Raw genomic sequence first — 18,760 nt, forward strand, 5'->3', positions numbered from 1 at the left:
GCACAGTTTAAAGAGGCTGCAGAATTACCCAAGCTTTTGTTTTTTCACTAACTAGTTTAAAATATTTTCCTTAAAATATTCACTACACAGAAGTAGTGCTAAGGAAGAGCCAAATTCTGCTGGCAGCTGGGTAAGCATAAATCCATACTGACCTTTCTGGTTTTATTTCAGTACATTGGATTAATGCATCAAAACACAAAACACAGACTTTGACCCTGGCAGAGTGACCTAATCATCAGTGGAACTTTCCTGACTTTAACAGTGGATCCCATAACAGCATTTCTGGCATCTCTCATGGCTGCCACAGGTCCTATGATCCTTATATAAAGTTTGAGTTCCCCATGGCGTGTGTGAATGCAATAGAATAGCAGATTTCTTTAAAATAATTATGGGGAAAAAGAGTTCTGGTACTGGACAGAAAAATCTGAAAATATTACTCCAAGACTCAAGCCAGGGGAAATAAGTAGGACCCAATTAACTCTGTGCATTTTGTGGCTCAAAGGTTGGAACAGCAGGAGTACTGTTGAGGTGTCATGATGTTAGGATTGACTACTTCAGTGTTCAGGTATATGCAAGTGGATTAAGTGTGGTGTCGAAATACAATGCATGTATGTTTCCGAGGAAGAAAAGTAAGAAAAACAGTGTCAGCTGTTTTTCATGTTTGTCAAATGTTTTAATGCCAGCTACCTCATTTGGGTCCAGTGGAAAAACCTCAGAGGAAAAGCCCAATGGTACAGCAGAGCCATAGGACGTGTGTAAATGTGTGTGATGTTATAATTTCCTGAAGCAAATGGCAGTGCCGCACCCAGTTCCCAGCGTGACAATAACTGTTCCCTAATTTGTCACTGTGCCTTACATGTCTGATCCTGTTGCCACATCCCTACAAGTGTGCCTGTCTGCAGCCCGGTCCCCTGCACACCAGGGGCACATTGCACTGCCTGCTGAGGAGGTCACTCGGGCTGGGCACTGCACTGGAGCTGCCTGCCAGGCAGCAGGGAAGCTGCCTCTCCCACACCCAGCCTTGGCTGGGAGGGCAGAGGGCATGGTGAGGAGCAGCTGCTGGGAATGGTACAGAGGTACCCAGGAGGGCTGGGAGATGGGGAAAGAGCAGGTGAATTTCTTGCTCTGCTGAAATGAGTGTTGGTGTTGCCAGCATTGCAATCCAGAACCTAGAAATGTGGGGCTTTAATCCTATGCAATTAAGGGAAACTGAGTATGAAACAGGGTAGATGTTGTTTGCATCCCACCCTGTTTCATGCTCGTGTTAAAATTGGGTGACAAGTCCTTGCCACGCTGTGATGTCACTTGCCATCAATACAGATTTTGAGTCATACGCCTCAAATTTGCAGGAGATGTGCAGGGCTCCTTCCCCTCTGCTCAGATAAAGGCAGTCAGGCACACTGGCTCTGCTCAAAGCACAGCAAAGCCTCCACTGACTTCAGAGAGTCCAAGATTTCTGCTCCAGCTTCACCTCCAGCTCCAGACACTGGACTATTTCCAGCCCCTCTTGCTCTGTCTGAGTGACTTAAGACACACAAGACTGAGGCTCTAAATGGCACAATGGTGGGCTTCTACTAATGCTTTATCACCTAATAGTAGTTAACTTTAATTTTGCCTTTTCCACTCTTTAACAGTCTTCTTAACCTGCTTTTTAGCCAGGGCAAAATTAAACATGAGGAAAAAGGCTTATTCAGCATTATAATTATCTACTCCCAAGCTGTATAACAAAATGGTTTACACATTTAATTGGTTTTGTCTAATATTTCCACGTATACAGAAGTCCTATTAATGAATATCATAGCTTCATTACTGCATATCACATTTTGCTATGCTTTGTACTATAAAATGTCAGCACATCAATAACTTAAATAACACAAATGTAAACTCATTTTCTGCTTGTTATAATTACGATTTGAGCCTGAAAAGGCCTTTGATTTGTAAGACCATTCACATAATATGGAATGTAACTTTATTTGTTTTTCTTTTGTATATAATGAGACACCGAAAGCCCTTGTCATCTTTAAACAGGATACTAAAGCAGCTCTGTTTCATGAATGACAGCACAAATAAAGCTAAAAATCATAATTAAAAAAAAAAAAAACCCTTTTGTACTGTACAATCTCAAATTAAAGCAAGAAAGATAATGACAATCTTTTGCATTAGCCAGGAAATGTGATTCTCTGCCACTGGGCTGTTTTTTCTTGTTGACAATTCACAGAATGTGTATATGGTGTAGTTATAGGTGTGTGTGTATATTCTATGCAGAACAGCAGTCCCTATTTTGTTGATCTAGTTCTTCTAATTGTTTAGTTAAACTACCTAGCTGTTACAATTTAGAATACTACATTAACACATTTAACATCAAGTTTACATACTTGCGTCTTTGAAATACTAGAACTTTTACACATTTTATTTGGCTTTGTAAGGACTGGAATATCACAGATAATGCAACCTACTTGTCTTTGAAAGAATATGGCTGTTCTCAACTCACTCTCTAAGGTTCAGAGTGAAATACATTTCTCCTTGTATCTGTAGCTGACTTCAGAGAAGGAAGAGTGTCTTCCTAAGCGGTCAGTCTGATGTTACAGTACAGATTCTGCAGAAATGTATTTATTTAATGAAAGATAACTCTCTCTGGACTTTAGAGTCAAGCTGTTGCAGCAAAATTACTTCATTTAGACTAATTTTTTCTACACAAATCTCAAGAAAAACCTATTCCAAGTATGTTTTGTAGTAGTATCTCCACATGACCAGAGGAGGGCACTTTGAACATCTTTGCACTGCCCAGGAGGCAGATGCAGAAGCACAGTGATACCCAATGTCACACAGTCCTGCCACCTCTCCCAGCTCAGGCAGGCATCCTTGTATCTGCAAAACACAGAATCCAGATTGTACCACAGGGCTCTGTTCTGAAAACAGTGGGCAGATAAATCACTCTCTTCTCGCTAACTGCGATTTCTCCCGATTTCCCCGTTTAATTCAGTGCTGCTGCGGGCTAAATTAAGAGTAATGGATAATTCCTAAAAATCTCGTGAGGGGAGTTGTCTCCCTCTCCTTCCTGAACATCCCTCCACTATTAGCCCCTGGTAATTTAGCAAATATTGATTGATTTAACCCTCTATGACTTATCCTGCTTCAGAAATTCCTTGCCTTTAACTGAAAAATGCATTTGGAAAATGCACTCTCTGAGATATGTATTGCAACAATGCATCTTTTCACATTAAACTCTTGTAAAAATACTTCTCCTTTCTGCCTTCTGAGGGAGGTCACTCTATGTCCTAGATCTGCTCTCCTGGCAGAGTACATAGCAGAGAAATCAATCTCGTGTCTTTTCCATACATAACCACAGTGTGGAGCTCAGCCAGTTTCCCTGCAGGAAACATCTTTTTGGGCTTCATTTTGGCTAAAGGTATCAACCTTCTATGGAAAAGATTTTAATTCTGCAATCTTGTTGTTATTATAGACAGATATTTTTTTTTGTCACCTCTGCTTATTTTTTTCCTTTAAGGCAGAGGAATTATTAGAAAGGATTTAGAAACCTTTTTTCTTTTTTTAAATAAAAGTCTCTCCTCCACCTTGGGGAAACACACTGCCTATTTAATGCACTTTTTTCTCCCCCCTTAACATTATTCAATTTCTCCTCTCTTTTTTCTTTTTTCTTGATTTTTCTCTTCCTTTCTCCTTCTTTTCTAGAGCAGAGAGGTACAAGAAGGAAGTTGTCTTTCATCAGCAGTCCTTTGAGATAGAGTAGAATTCAGTGAGTCCTCACCATGATAGGATCATAAACTTACTGGGTTAAACCATGCTAACTTTCCCTAAGCTGCCAGGTTTTAGCTGCACCATACATATATGTGTTTCCTTGTGCCTTTTTTTTTTTTCTTATAGTTTTGTTTTTCTTGATGACCCTGAGCTATGGCTTCTCGTTTCTCTCACTAGTCAACCTTTCTTTCTTTTCTGGTTTTGCCGATATAGGCCTCAAAGAAAAAATGGCAGAAGAGCACAAAGTAGCTGAGGTACATGAGGGAGGACCAGATGATGTTCTGCACGTGGGAATGGCACTGGCCCTGCTGCATCCAGGAGAAGACCAGGTAATTGATGACGCAACCGATCAGCATCTGAGTGATCTGCGACAGGGTGATGAACATGGCAAACTTGCGGGACACCCTGAAGCCAGCAGCCCGCAGGGCATAGTAGGAGTACATGACGGCGTGCACCCCGTAGTTCATGGTCATGAACCAGCCACCGCCGGCCACCATGTCCTTGTAGGAGTACCAAGAGTACAGTAACACGGTAATGTGATGGTACCAGTGCAAGAAGATGAGCTTCTGCTTCCTAAGGATAATGAATATTGTGTCACCTGCAATAAAAACAAAGCACAAGAAAAGAAGAGGGGAGGAAATGAGAAACGTATCAAGCAATTCCATAATTAACGCAGTGCTCTCCTCTCTTTGCTCTTGCTGGAGTTTACACTATTTAGAGCATGAAATTCACCTCAACTCTAGACCTGAGAACCCATCTGAGAGCCAGTTTGGCACCTAATCTCTATGCAATCTTTAGCAAAGCAATGCATCCATATTTTCCTGTATGGATAACTCTGTCTGAAAACTCCATAGGTTTACTTGGTAGCCCTTTGCTGCAAATATTATCCACAAAAGTCTGGGGTGAGGTAGGTGGATGTACATGTATTGTCCCTAACCATGAGGCTGCCCATTATATACTGTGACTGCAAGAGAAACACAGCCTGACAACAGAAAACCTAGAGGACAGTGTCCTCCGATTCAAATGTCTATGTGCAAACTGAACCTATTTAAAAATCAGTAAAGCCTTTTGAGGTAATATACAAAAAAGCTGTTGCATATGCAACCTACCATACTGAAAGAGATGTTTCCAGAAAGAAATTTGGGTTATGTTGAAACACACATCCCTTTTCTGCAAGTCCATCTTACTATTGTAGAAAAGTAAATATTATTCCTCTTTCTTGCTTTTTCTTTTTTTCATCTGCTTCTCATGATTGCAATGAGCATCTGAATTAGATATATGGACATATATGTATGCAACTTGTTTTCCACTGTTATACACACAGTGTTTCCAAAAGGATCCCTGAAATTTGAACATGGGGACTTAGTTTGATGTATAAGTAACCTAGGAAATCTAAGTCAAGAATATTAGTCATGGATGGCAGCAAAACTGCACTGTCTTCACAAGGTCTATAATAGACCATAACACTGCTGTTTACTTCATTAACTGCAAGATGTTGACTCACATTTTAACAAGTAATCTTATGTTCAATTTATTGTTGCTGTGCAGTTCTATCTGATGCTCCCCATTTTTAACAACTAAATTTCTGTGGGTTTGTGACAATTTAAGCAGCAGGAAACCAAGGGATTCTGACACAGGAGGACAACTGGTGTCTGTCTCATTCTAGTTTTAGTGCTGATGAATTGCTGTCATCTAATTTGCTGAATCAAATTACCTGCTAAAAGTAAAGTCTTATTTTTGCTGTACACCTGAACACAGTGACAGCTGCAGTCCTCTGGGGTTTAATAAGGGCATCCTTCAAAATGAACACTGGAGGGCTGCTCCTTTCCTTTAAAACAATACTTTCTTGCACTAATAAGCCACAGTTGAGAACACATGAAAACTGACTTTCAAGTTGGCTTTCACATATACATCCCTAAGTATCCTGGAGAGATATAAGTTTATAAAAATCAGGACTGGAAAAGCTAGGGATATTATGGGAAATTGGTTCCTACTTGGAGGAAACAGACAGCCACAGCTTTCATAGTCTAGGGAGGAAGCACCTTACTGTTCGTAATTGTACACTTAGATGTGTATTAAAAAATGAAAGCTGCAGAATGGAGGCAGAGCCTGACTCAAAGCTTGTTGCTGACACAGCTGCCATAGCCCACCTCCCACTTCTGTAGCCATGGGGTGTGTGACTGCTCATTATGCCACTCCAATTTGCCTACAAGTAGTTCAGGAAGAGGTATGGACCAGATTGCTTTTACTTCTTGACTGCCCTGCTGTGTATAATCACTGCAGTCTATTCCTGGGCTGAGAAAGGTCTTATTCAGCTTCACATTGATCTAACTTTAGCCAAGCTGGAATTGACCTCTAGAGATAAAACATGTAGTTTGGGGTTGGTTATGCTTACTCAGTTTTTCTGAGACTGAAATGGGATTTTGACAGCGATGAGACCCTTCTTGTGCTTCCTGCATGGGCATTTCTTTAAAAATACACAAATGCATATAAGAGAAAGAGAGAGAGGGTACTCACCTAGTTCAGGTGCTTTGCTTAGCACAAATGCATATGCCCAGAATTTGCTGACAGGTCCAATGTAAAAACTCTGGTCACACACTGACTGTTTCAGGCCTTTGGTCATCAAAATGTACAGCATATAAGCACCAGTTCGAACAGCACCGAATATACTTTAAAACAAAAAGAGAAAATTAGGAAAGGTCAGTGGACATTTTAAATCTACATGCTATCACTTCAAATCACTATGAGAAAAAGGCCATAACTGTGCTGAAATAATAAGCTTGAGACAGCTTGAAAGTTGGAGAAACTCTGCTGGCTTCTAGGAAGCTACTCTGAAGTCAGACCTGTAAACTGGACTGCAGCCACATCCCCTGGTGAAAGTCTGGAATGGTAACATCAGTGTTTTTTATTTCATTACCACAGGAATGATGCTTCAGTTTTCAGGAACAGGGAAATATCTATTTTAGCTCAAAACAACATGCAGAGTTTCAATGCTGATGGCTGGGAAACTACAAGAAATGAGTTGATAAAATGCTGTACTAGCAACATAATTAGGAACAATTCACTTTTTTGATTTCTTCAGTTTTCTCTCATTTCTCCCTGTATTTGTTACATCCACAGGAGCTCTGAGCACAGCCATACCCAGGTAGGGCACACAGATTTTGATGAGGATTCTCAGTCAGAGCCAGTGCTTTGGTGCACATGCTTGACTTCATCCCTTAACAGGTCATTGCTTACAGAGGAAACAAGTAGCTAAATCAAGCTGGAAATAGCAAATTCACCTTTACCTCATCTAAGTGAGATGCAAGGTAACAGTGTGTTTAAATGAGAAACTTCAAGAGATCTGTATACAGAGGGGATAGCCTGACATCCAGCTCACATCAGAAACAAAGACTTTTGTCTCACCAGCAAGGAACTCTGCAGAAGGAGTTTTGTCTCACTGTTTTAATGCAAGAACATGCCTGCCCATTGTCTACCACTGTAGCTTGGTGGCCCCACATAAGTTGTGATGAATACTGAGTGAAAGGAGCTTTCAAAAAGAAATCGAGCAAAGACAGATACAATCTATTTTGAGGTTGAGTGTATCTTACTTTATGCCTACATCATAAGTCCTCATTGCTCTACCCAGCTCCATCTTATCTCTCCTCTAACTTTCTGACCATGATCTAACCTGGTTCCTACTCTGCCTCATTGTCTTTCATGACTATTACATGGCAGCAGGCAAAACAAGTCACCTAAAGCCACTGTAATAAATACATGTGGGTAATACAAGCTACCATTTATGCAAAGTGTGTGAAAGAAGGAACAGTTCCTCTGAAGTTATAGATTCTCTGTTACTTGTCCTTGCCTTGTGAAGTCAGTATTCTGTAAAAATGTTTTAAAATCTTCAAGGCAGCCTGAAGAGCTGAGTTGGATGGCAGCTTTTATGGTAATGGTCAGATTAGAAGGTGCTAGTAAGCCTATTGCACATAAAAACTGCTACCTAGCTTATACATAATATGCACAGAGTATTTAGATTTCCAAAAACACCTAGTCAAATCTGCCTGCTGTAAGGAACAATGCAGCTTGCTCTCCCCTGTCCACTGCACAGTATCTGCAGCCCAGTGGAGTGCCACAGTGCCTGCTGCTCTTTGGGCTGTCAGTGGCATCACAGATAGGGCTCTACAGCCAGGTCATACCCATGCAGAAGAGCTGCATCCTGGCTCCTGCACCATTACTTCTGATGCCTGAAATTTCACTTCACAAGATGACTGTGAGCACTTATGAAGCTACTGTTATTATCAGCTATTTGCAAAGTGGTATTTGCTCATTGGCTCTACTGCCAGATGAGTCCTCCTGTGCTATGTGCAAGTTATAAACCACCCTGCTGTGGTTTTCAGGTGTGCTGAAGAAGTTTAGCTGAGTCTGTGTTTCCCATTAGCATTGCCCAAAGCAATGCACATATTCCCAGGCTCAGGCAAGAGAGCCACTGCAGCCTCTCCTGTTCACCCACCCCTGCATGCAGGGGAGACAGTGCAGTGCTCTCAGCATCTACACAGCTCATATCACATCCTCTCCACGTAGGGTTGCCTCCTCCCAGAAATGCTCTCTCAGCACACTTTTCTCACATCTTTCATCGGTCATTTTAACTCAGCAGAGTGCCAAAACCTGCAGGAGGAGTTTTGAAATGAGGTACAGCTCATTCTGTGTCTTCTCTTTGGTGTTTAAAAGATGCTCCCCTCCTTTTTTTTTTTTTTTTTTTCTCAGGAGCTGCATTTCTCATTCCCAAGACAGGAGATCCTGACAGAGATGTGATCTGATCACTTCCTGAGGCAGTGAACTCCTCAGGCTAGCCAGGGCATGCTGATGCCTGCTCCTGTGTTTTGGATGTTTGCAAAACTGGGTGGAGGAAGATCAGGCAGAATATCTAATGATACACTTGTTCTCCCATTAGCAAGTATCTCAGTGCTGACATTAAAATGGGGGGTGAAAAGTAAATTCTAAATAATGAAATCAAATAGGTGCAAGCAATATGTCTTTCTCTATAAAGAAGCCATATTGCTTTTCTAAAAAATGTTTGCTACTAAAGTTTTAAAACCAAGGAGAATTCTGTGCCATGAACACAAACGCAAATGAGAAGAACATTTATTCAAGCAACAGGCAAACAATGATCTAACTGTGATTGGGTATGGACACCCAGGGATCTAAACTAGACTGATAACAGAGCCACAGAGTCTGTGCCTGGTGGGGATTACAGTGTCCTTTTGCTGTCTCTGAGATTACATTGATGTAATTCCGCCTGTCTTTCCATTTAGCAACTACTGCAGAGCTCCCCTTGGAGCACACACACACACACACTGATTCACACACACACTTCTCCACAATTCCACAGGATGGTGGCTTCCTCTAGTTCCATTTATCTAGAAGTGACCACAGTTACAGTTCTACACTGTGTGACTCAGACTAATCTGTTTTTAGCAGTAGAAATCAAGTTACATTTTCACATAATTCACCATGGGAGCCTTTATGGAAAAGAAGGATAGAAAACTGCAAGTAACTGATTCAATTTCCTAAACAGACAGCATGATCAGGTGTCTATGGGAAGTGCTACATGCCAAAACACTACCTTGCCAAAAAGTATATGCCACCCAAGACTGAAAAAGATCTAATGCATGCCTGCAAATGTGTCTTGGAGCCAGAGAACTAAGACTGCCTTTTGTGCCTCTGCCACTTAATCTTGTTTGTTCTGTAAGGTAAAATCAACCAACAAATTTCTCTCTTGCAAAGACTTGATGTGCAGCAGAGTGATGACATTGCTTACTCAGTAAATCACTTCTGCTTCATTCTGTCCTCGCCCTGCTCTCTGCTCTAGCTTTTGTGAGGTATTGAAATGAACTGCTTACCAAAGCAGTCTATCTGGTGGGAATCATCTGCAGGGATTTTCAAAATAAGGTAGCAGTGAATGACCAGACAATTACAGTCTTTTACAACTCAAGAGACTGATCAGAAACAAACTTCTTATCTATTCAGACTCAAAATGTCCTACATTCTCCTCCCTTCAGGCAGTGACTTCTCTGGTAAGCTAAAATTGATATTTTACTGTCCATACTATGATCAAAATATATCCATGAGTAAAATACAAAGTAGTATTTTTCTGTCTCAAACTTGTTTTCAAACTGGGGTTGGTGGGTTGACCCTGGCTGCATACCCACTAAAGCTGCTCTATCAGTGCTCTCCACAACTAGACAGAGGAGAGAAAATACATCACAAGGCTCCTCGGGCTGGGTAAAGGCAGAGAGATCACTCACCAGTTACCATCAAGGTCAAAACAGAGTCAACTTGGCGAAATGACTTTATTGCCAATAAAATTATGGTAGCATAATGAGAAATAAAAGCTAAATCCTAAAAACACCCCCATCTTCTCTTCTTCCTGGGCTGAACTTTACTCCTGAATTCTCTACCTCCTCTTCCCCAGTGGTGAGGGGAGGAAGGGGATGATGAATGGTCCTCCTTCTATCAAAACCTGGCCACAGAAATCCAGAACTCAAAACACATCCCATGCTTGGGTTAGGCACAGGATTAAGGGATGGAGAGCTGGCTGATGGGAAGAAAATGCAGATATTATTGTCTGAAGCCTATTGCTACTTTCTGCTGTCTCCATCCTACCTGCCAGTAGGGAGTGAAGTATTTGTTTGTCAAAAGCCCAAGTGAGTAGCAGGTACCTCAAGCCTTCAGTCCAACCTCAGCTGGCATTCTAGCAGGCTCAGCTCCTCCTCACAGTGGAGGTCACTGCCAATTTTTGCTAGGGCTGCTTTCTATGGAGACTCATCCCCACACTTGGCTCCTGACACCTCTGGACACCCCAGTCCAGGATCAACACCGCAGAACTGAGCAGAACAAATTTAGAAGTGCAGCACGGAATATAGCAACATGTCCTAAAGGATAATCACAGAGTGGAAAGTCTCTGCTCTGCTTTAAAAAAACCCAACCAAACACACCAGGCAATCTGTATACGCAGTGCCCAGCTGGTTCAACCGGTCTCTGAGGTGCTGGACTACAGAGTGCTGTGGGTGTGCTGGGCTAGCCCAGCAGCGAGCCAGCTGGCCACCCAGACAGAGCACCCACAGGTCCAGCTCCAGCTCCCCGCCTGAGGCCCAGCTGGAAAAGAGGAAACATATTAATTCTGCCCTGACCTGCTCACATGGTGACTCACAGGAGTTTTGGCAGATAAGTCTGTGCCCTGGAAGCACAAGGCTATGGCAAAAGGCACAACGTTCTTCTTTGTGAAAGCCACATAGAGCAGACAGTGGTGCTGGGAAAGGAGCTGAGATAACCACACTGACTGCAGCCTGTTTGTACCATAACAGCAAGAAAAGAGGAGAAGCAGGTGTTTTTGCTGTTTGTTGACTATTTAATTTTTTTTTAATATCAGCATGTGAAATATTTATAGAGGGAGCACTCTGAAATGTCTAAAGGGCAAGAGGTGAAGAATATGGAGCTTCCTACACCTTCATGACAAATCAAACCATTTTCACCTTCTTGTTATGGTCAGCAGTAGTACCTTGGCAGTCATTCCAAGCTTCCCTTCTGCTGCTGAAGAGTCATCTCATAACATAATAAAATAAATAAAATAAAATAAAAAATAAAATTAAAAAAAAATAAAAAACATAATAAAATGGCCTTTCCTTGCCCTTCTGATCTCAATCCCATAGTCCTCAGGAAAGAGGAGCTGCACTGCTAATGCTGACTCAGCACAGGAGCATGGGGGAACTACAGTGACCCCTCAGTCTGCCAGTTCCAAGCAGCAAGGCAGTCCTAAGAGCATACCTAGAGACAGCAGTATCTGTAAAGAGGGGCAGCAGAGTATTTCTGTGCTTAGCCAAGCAACAGAACACATGCAAACTATGAACTGATACTGGGAAAATGCAGGGAAGAAGCATGCATAAGAAACAACTTTCACAACCAATTTTTTTGAAAAGAAATGCAGCTTCATCAAACACTGCTGAACTCCCCAACAGGACAGTTGTCAAAAGAGTAAAGAAACTCAAGGACTCCTGGTATTACAAAGCACCATGTATCAAGGTGGGTGCACCTCCATGTCAAAAAACATATCACATCATTCAGTCATTCCCTCGCTGTGCATTTTAGCTCATTCCTAAAAAAGAGTTTGTAACAAAACAATTTTTCAACATGAGTGGTAGGTTTGTTTTGCAGTTCTGCAAACCTGCTTACATACCAGCTTTCCAGTGTACTGAAGCAAAGGATAAGTGAGAAAAACGTTTCCCAGCTAATTAAGTTTCTTTAAACTTTGGTGCTCATGGGCAGAGGTTAACAGGATATCACTGAGAGAGAATGGGGGTCCTGTGGGCCCCACTTTCTGGGGGGCTGATGTGTGCAGGAACATGACAAAGGAGCAGCACAACCCAGCAGAATCTGAAATTGTTTTTTTTTATCTGATTTCTGATACCCAGGCTGCTCTTGGGTGTTTATGGATTGGTTAGACTTCATTGCAGCTTTTCTTCCAATTTTTTTTTTTTTAATTAATCACTTCTTAAGTCTTGTTGTGATTTTTTTCCATTGATGGACACATTCATCCACATCTGGCCAGCTCTGCAGGGGGAAGGGAGAAGCAGCACCAACTTCACTGGGCAATGTGCAATATGTGATGGTGCAGTATTAAAAAAAAGAAAAAAAAAAGTTGGATTTTCCAGATGTAACAAATCTTCTAAAAGAGATAAGGATCTTATTATATAGTGTCATGAAAAGGTTGTCAGACCACCTAAATGTTATTTCAGATGTGACTCTTGTATTAGTTTGCCTTGATGATATTCAATAAAATTTAAGTTACATAAATTCCATGAATTACCAAAAGTCCTGGATCTTCCTGTATTTAAATTGGTGTAGAAACTTTATTGTTTCTTTAGACTTATCTTTGATTGCAAAATCATATTTGTACAGTACGGTGAGAAGTTGATCATTAAGCACAAATGAAATTTGACCAATGACAGAAAGCTACCATTTGACTGTTGTTCCATGTAGTGACCTACATGGAATTAATGGCTTTTAGTTTGATTTCACAGAGTTAATGAGATCTGTTGTTAAGTCACTGCAAAATAATGAGCCCTCAAAACTCACAGAAAAGCAGCCTGGAAAAGGATCTGGCACCCAACATCCTAAATGGTCAATGTGACACAAAGGCAACCTATATGAAATATTCATTTCTATTAATAACTGTCTAGAAGAACCAGCTTTGTAAGTCTGTGTCTAATTATTAAAAATATTTTGCTAGGTTTGTGGGAGAGTGTTGAACTTTCCAAATTAAATTAATCAGTCTCTTGGTCAGTGAAGGATACAGAGCGATATGGTATTCACAAAAAAGGTGGAAAAAGAATGGTACTGAGTATGGATCTGGTCCCTCTTAATTCTAAATGTAATATTTTCGAGGTGTTTTATAAGCATTTAGAAGACAGGACTTCTTAACAGTGAGTTACCCTGAAATCCTAGAGAGACACTTGTTCAAATCACAGCTGATGAACTCAGCCCAACTGTTATTTTGCAAGAAATCGGGAAGAAAATTAATGTAATTAGTCTATTGTTTCATCATCTTTCAACATTTCCAAAGTGCTTTCATGCAATGCCAAGGTTAGTGATGAAGAGGGAGACCTGTTCCTGCAGAAAGACTGTTGTTTTAAGACACTTGTGAAGCACTTCTCTGTTTCACCTCCTAGGACTGATCCTGGTACCTCCCCAGAAGTCTCTGTTTCCTCACTGAATCCACTTTAGATGAAAAGAACATCTCCATTCTCTCCACAGAGCCTTTCCAAAATGCTGGTCTTCTGTGGTTTCCAACAGCCAAGACCTACCACCTCCAGCCTGGGCTGTCCCAGAGTTACCACCCTAATTAATACTCAGGCAGCAACAGATTTAGGTCAGATGATCCTGTGTGAAGAAATGCCAGGTACAAAGGTGTTCATAAGCTGGGGTCTATTCAGGCAACTTCCTTCAGACTTCTCTTGTGTTGGCATCTCCAAGGCCCTTAACACTGTATGTATGACTTCCTCACAGAACTTTATGGCCTTTACTCATGTGATAGCCTTGTAAGGTGATTAAGCATAAAACTCATTCCACAGACAGAGAGGTGAGGCAAACTGAGATTTAATTCTCCTGTCTAAAATCTGTGTCTGAGTTGGGATAAAAACAATGTGCAACTTCATGAGCTCAAGGCTGTGTTCAATCCCCGTATTTAAGAGTTAGACTTGATAATCCTTGTGGGTCCTCCCAACTCAGGTTATTCTGTGAATCTGTGAGTTGTGGTTCAGTGCCCTACCCGTGAAGTCTGTTTTGTGTAAGCAGAAAGAGGTCTGACCTAACTTGGTATCAGTGAAAACACTGTAGTTGAAATAACAGTAAACACACTGCAGCAGGAGGAATTTTCTTCAGAGTCCTTTGACCTACTGCAGATTTTCTTCACTTTTTGAAGTTGCTCTCTAAACCTTCAAGTCCAAGGTCCTTCATCTTAATTACCTAAGGTACACCTATATTTTTGAAGATAGTTTATAGACATAAAAGCTACTGGTCCACCTCTTAACAACACTTCATTGCTTGTACATTCAATATTTTGGCAGCACATTTTTCAAGATCTAAAAATACAGAGTGATGTGCAGAGACATGCAGTGCAAATTTACAAAGTTGTGCCGTCCTAGAAACACCAACAGCTGAAAACGTTCTGTCCTAGCCTGAACACCAGATGTGCCTTCCACAGATGCAGCCAGACCCTTGATTTCCCTCTGTTTTCCCTTAGGAAAACATGTCAGGCAAACAGCAGGGTAGATTTGGCCTGACAGAGCTGGACAGAAGTGACAGAGAATGTGAACCTACAGAGCGAGTTTCAAGAGCATCCATGCTTCTGCCTCCTCCCCAGTGTCACACCTTGGACCAGACTGCAGCAGCTGACCTTAACTGCAGGAGGAAATACTTGGATTTTCTCCCTCATGGAAGTTTTGCAGTTGTTTTAACTATGGTACTTAATTTGCACCAGTGAACTCCAGAATAAGATCAGGTGTGGATCAGAATTCATGATGGGACGCTTAACTCCTTGTGACATGAGCAGATACAAAAGTGAGGTAGGAAATTCAATGCTAATATTCTTTAAAACCCCTGTTCTCTTTTACTTATGCCTCCAATTCATAAAACTGCAAAAATGGAGTTATAATCCTATTCAGCAGCAATGGACTATGTGGGAAATCCATTCTTAAAAGGCTTCTATCCAGCTAAGTGTATGAAGGAAAAGCCTGCAGACACAACCAGTGAGTCAGCTATGGACAAAACCACAACCCCAAACTCTCACTGTAGAATGAAAAAATCTGATTATTTCAAAGTCAATCTTTCAGAGGACTGCAATGCATCTTTTTGTGTGTTTGGGATTTAGGACTATCATAACATTACTGAGCACCAAAGCTGAACTTCTTTCTGCTCTATATTGTTTGCATTCCACTGGGGAAAAAAAAATCACACTGGTTATAATTTTCTCACATTTTCCTTTAAGAAAAATAATTTCGGGCATAGGTGTGAAAAAGTGTTACCAAGTTTTCTCTGGTGCCAATGAACTATGGCAACTATTTAGATGTTCATCCTATATCTAGCAATTTTAGTGTAAAACTGTAAAAACAAAGAAGGAGGTTTTTGCCACCATATTCTATCCCTTGTTAACTGTGTTTCGTCAACCATGTGCTCAGTTGCTACAATTCAGTTGCAGCTGATAACTGAAAGCACAGGAACAGCTCCCTCATGCCTGTGTCCTCCAAGGCCTAGCCTATAGATAAAATTATTTGGGACCACTATTTATTCTCTTACAGCAGGCTGGAAGAAAAAAATTATGGAATAAGCACCTTGGTTCCATGACACACTTTTTTCTTATGGTAACCGAACATCTTTAAAAGCACTTTTGTGAAAACTAACATAACAGTCATTTAAGAGCACTTATGTTAATCCCATTCTTTAAAAAGAAGACAGAATTCATTGTCTTCAATATGTCTGAAAGACTGCAAGGTATCTATAAAATTACTAAACTACTGTAATTAAGAGCACAATTTTCACAAATGTTTCAGACTAGAAAATGTCTTTCACTTCCTAAACTGCCTGAAAGCTTGTAATGACTAATGCCTTTGTTCCCTTGTAATTTTACCTCTCCAGCTGAGAGAGGAGAGAGAATGCATTGTTTGTAAATACTTTCTTTGGGGAGGTGAATGTGATTACTAGCAATGGTCATTCTCTGCAGCTCCTCTCTGCTCTAAGCTCCTGCACCCATGTACCCCACACGAGCTCCAGCCCTCTCCTGCTGGAGCTATCCCAGCCCTCCAGTGCCCTGCTGCCCACCCCACTGTGCTGCTCTGGCTGGCTCCATGGCCATGCCATTTACCTGGACTGCTGAATGACACAGCTAAAATAGTCTCTCCTCCACTTCTTAATGACATGATTTCACTGCTCTCATTCATAGTGGGGAAAATGAAGAATGGGAAAGGCAGGAACCTTTCCAGCCAGCCTTGGCACTAGGAAATTCAAAATGTGGCACCGTGCTCTGAGCAGATACTCTGCACTAGGAAGCCACTGAAGAGGAATTTAAGATAGTGGTTGGCATCCCTGCTGCATCTTTTTTCCAATACACTCCCTTAGAGGGTGACAGAAAATCCCAGGACTGATTCAAAAGCCTGGAAATCCACAGGCTACAGCTGACAATGCAGCAGGAACTGTACCAGTGCTGCATTATGTACCATTATTTTTGTTAAAAACTCAATAATCCAGTGCTCTGAATAACAGAAATGGGTCCCTCCAAAACATACACAAATGCAAGGACATGAGAACACCAAGAATTTAACAAGCCCCAACAGCAAAACCTTCCTTCTGATGTTTTGCTTCCTACCTGCTCCTCAGTCTCTCCCTCCGACCATTTCCTAACTGGAAGGAAAACAAATTGACAGTTGTTGATTCACCTTGCAGCTCACTCACACAGTCCTCCTTCACTGGACTTGAAAGTGAAGGAGACTCATTCAGGATGAAGTCCAAGCCACAGAAATGTTTTTTTTTAAAAAAAAAAAAAAAAGTTGGAATAGAGGAAGATGAGGAATAACACTTTTTTCAGTAGGGTGCTTGCTTATCCTAAAACCTGCTGGTTAGCAGTACTGGAAGTGTTTTATAATGAGGTTGTCTGGCTCTCAGGACCATGTGTTGTGCTGATCTTTGCAGTTATCATCAGTCTTTTTGGCAGAAATCTTGTTGCATAAACTCACGCATACTTTGAGGTTTGGGCTCAGTCCTATCAAAATCCCAAAGAAAGTTACCCTCCCATTTCTAAAACAGACCCCTACCACTGAACCAAGCACACAAACCTTGCTTTTCAGACCAGTCTACTGCACTGATCCAGATGCCTTTCCAGAAAGCTTTTCAATGCAAATTATTTGAGTTTTTGTTTGGGACCAAAACCTGAAGTCAGGCCAGCACAGACTGATTTAGAAATTGTGCAAATATTTCACATGGCTCCAAGAAATAATACACAATTTTTGCAGCTTTTTGGACCCATAAGCATATGCATGCAGGCTTGGGTGGTGTTAGGATCCCATGTGATAAATTTTTGGGGAGGTAATGAGGTCTATTAAAGTGATGGTTTGCTCTGTGGTTTCCAAGTAAGGGCAGATACTGTGCATCTTGCATCAGCCTTTTTTCTTCTTCTTGGCAATAAATCCCTCAGTGTGGGACCACTCCCTTCAGCCCTTCCCTCTTGTTGGCAGATTTCTTAGTCACAACTCACCTGGCTCCTCAAACCACTTCTTTGTCCTTTTTATTGACAAAATTGAAAGGAAAGCCAGACCCAACTTATTTTTTTCCCTCCCCAGGGACCTCATTAAGCATACCCAAACAGTGACATCTCTGCAAGGCTCCCAATCAATGGACACTGTCATCTGGAGATTTTAATCACATTAACACCACAGCAGAGGAAAATCCATCTGACTCTCTCTTGCTAAAATGGCAAACACAATAATTCTCAATTCTGCCAATTGCTGCAACTACTACTCATAAGGCTTATTAGTATGTGTGGATAAAAATCAATCTACCACAGGTACTGCCTTACAGTGTATCCTCACGAAGCCTGAATAAATATAGTTTGATTCTCCAGATCTGCCTTCCTTATTATTGGGAATAGCTATATTCAGACAATCCTGAGATCAATATGTGAAGCTTTGTGAACTGGTGGAAGAACTTGCACTGCTTAAAAAGCACAGTAGGAAAAAAAAAAAAGCTGGGTCTAGATGCCTACCGGTAGTCTGTGCAACAGAGGAGAAGATAACTGGTGACAGTAGCAAGTGTTATGCTTGCAGGGAGAGCTTTACCCAGAGCACTTGGCAGCTATGCAAGGCCCACTGGGTTTTGGAAGAGGTAAGCTGGGAGCAATGGTCAGGCTGAAGGGCAGCTGCACTCAATCATCACCCCAGGAACACCAGAGGGACACTCTTGTACTCAGACACTGATGAAAATCGCTGTTTTCTCACAGAGAATGAAAAATAATTTTCCGGCTCTACCCACACATCCCTGTATCTCCTCTGATTTTCAAAGAGTCAGTTACAAGCTAATCAATAATAATTACCTATTACCTGGTTTTACCCTCCTCAGTGTGCTGCTACCTGGTGACATTGCTTCCTGGTGATCTGACACCTGGAGGGTAGGAACTTGTAGCAGCAGTATTTGATGAAAGCTGGTACTTCTCGAGCAATACCATCACTAAATAATAACTGGGCATTGTTGTAGCTGGAATTCCCTGGGACCCTGTGAAGGCTGCATTCTCAATGAGATATTTTTCTTTCAAGAAGAATTTCCTAGCTCTTAGATATTTATTTCAACAAGTTTGGACTGTGGCTCAACTACTAAAAAGGGGAAAAAAAAAATCAATTTTCAATTTAAGCATTGTGTTGGTGCAAAATCTCACAGGAATTAAGGAATCCATCTGATGATTTCTAAAGTAGCCCATGAG

At 41.3% G+C, this 18,760-nt stretch overlaps 1 protein-coding gene across 1 annotated transcript in view; it reads right to left on the minus strand.

Moving 5' to 3' along the window:
- Positions 1-1,718: 1,718 nt before the first annotated feature.
- The window catches only part of ELOVL6 (ELOVL fatty acid elongase 6), a 73,615-nt gene continuing 56,573 nt past the window's right edge, over positions 1,719-18,760 (minus strand). The window contains exons 3-4 of the mRNA XM_056489201.1: positions 6,277-6,428; positions 1,719-4,357 (exon numbers count right to left, since the gene is read on the minus strand). Of these exons, the coding sequence (XP_056345176.1) occupies positions 3,933-4,357; positions 6,277-6,428 (577 nt within the window). The 3' untranslated portion in view covers positions 1,719-3,932. The remainder of the gene's footprint in view (positions 4,358-6,276; positions 6,429-18,760) is intronic.

Source organism: Oenanthe melanoleuca, chromosome 4, assembly GCF_029582105.1.
Source record: "Oenanthe melanoleuca isolate GR-GAL-2019-014 chromosome 4, OMel1.0, whole genome shotgun sequence".
Lineage (NCBI taxonomy): Eukaryota > Metazoa > Chordata > Aves > Passeriformes > Muscicapidae > Oenanthe > Oenanthe melanoleuca.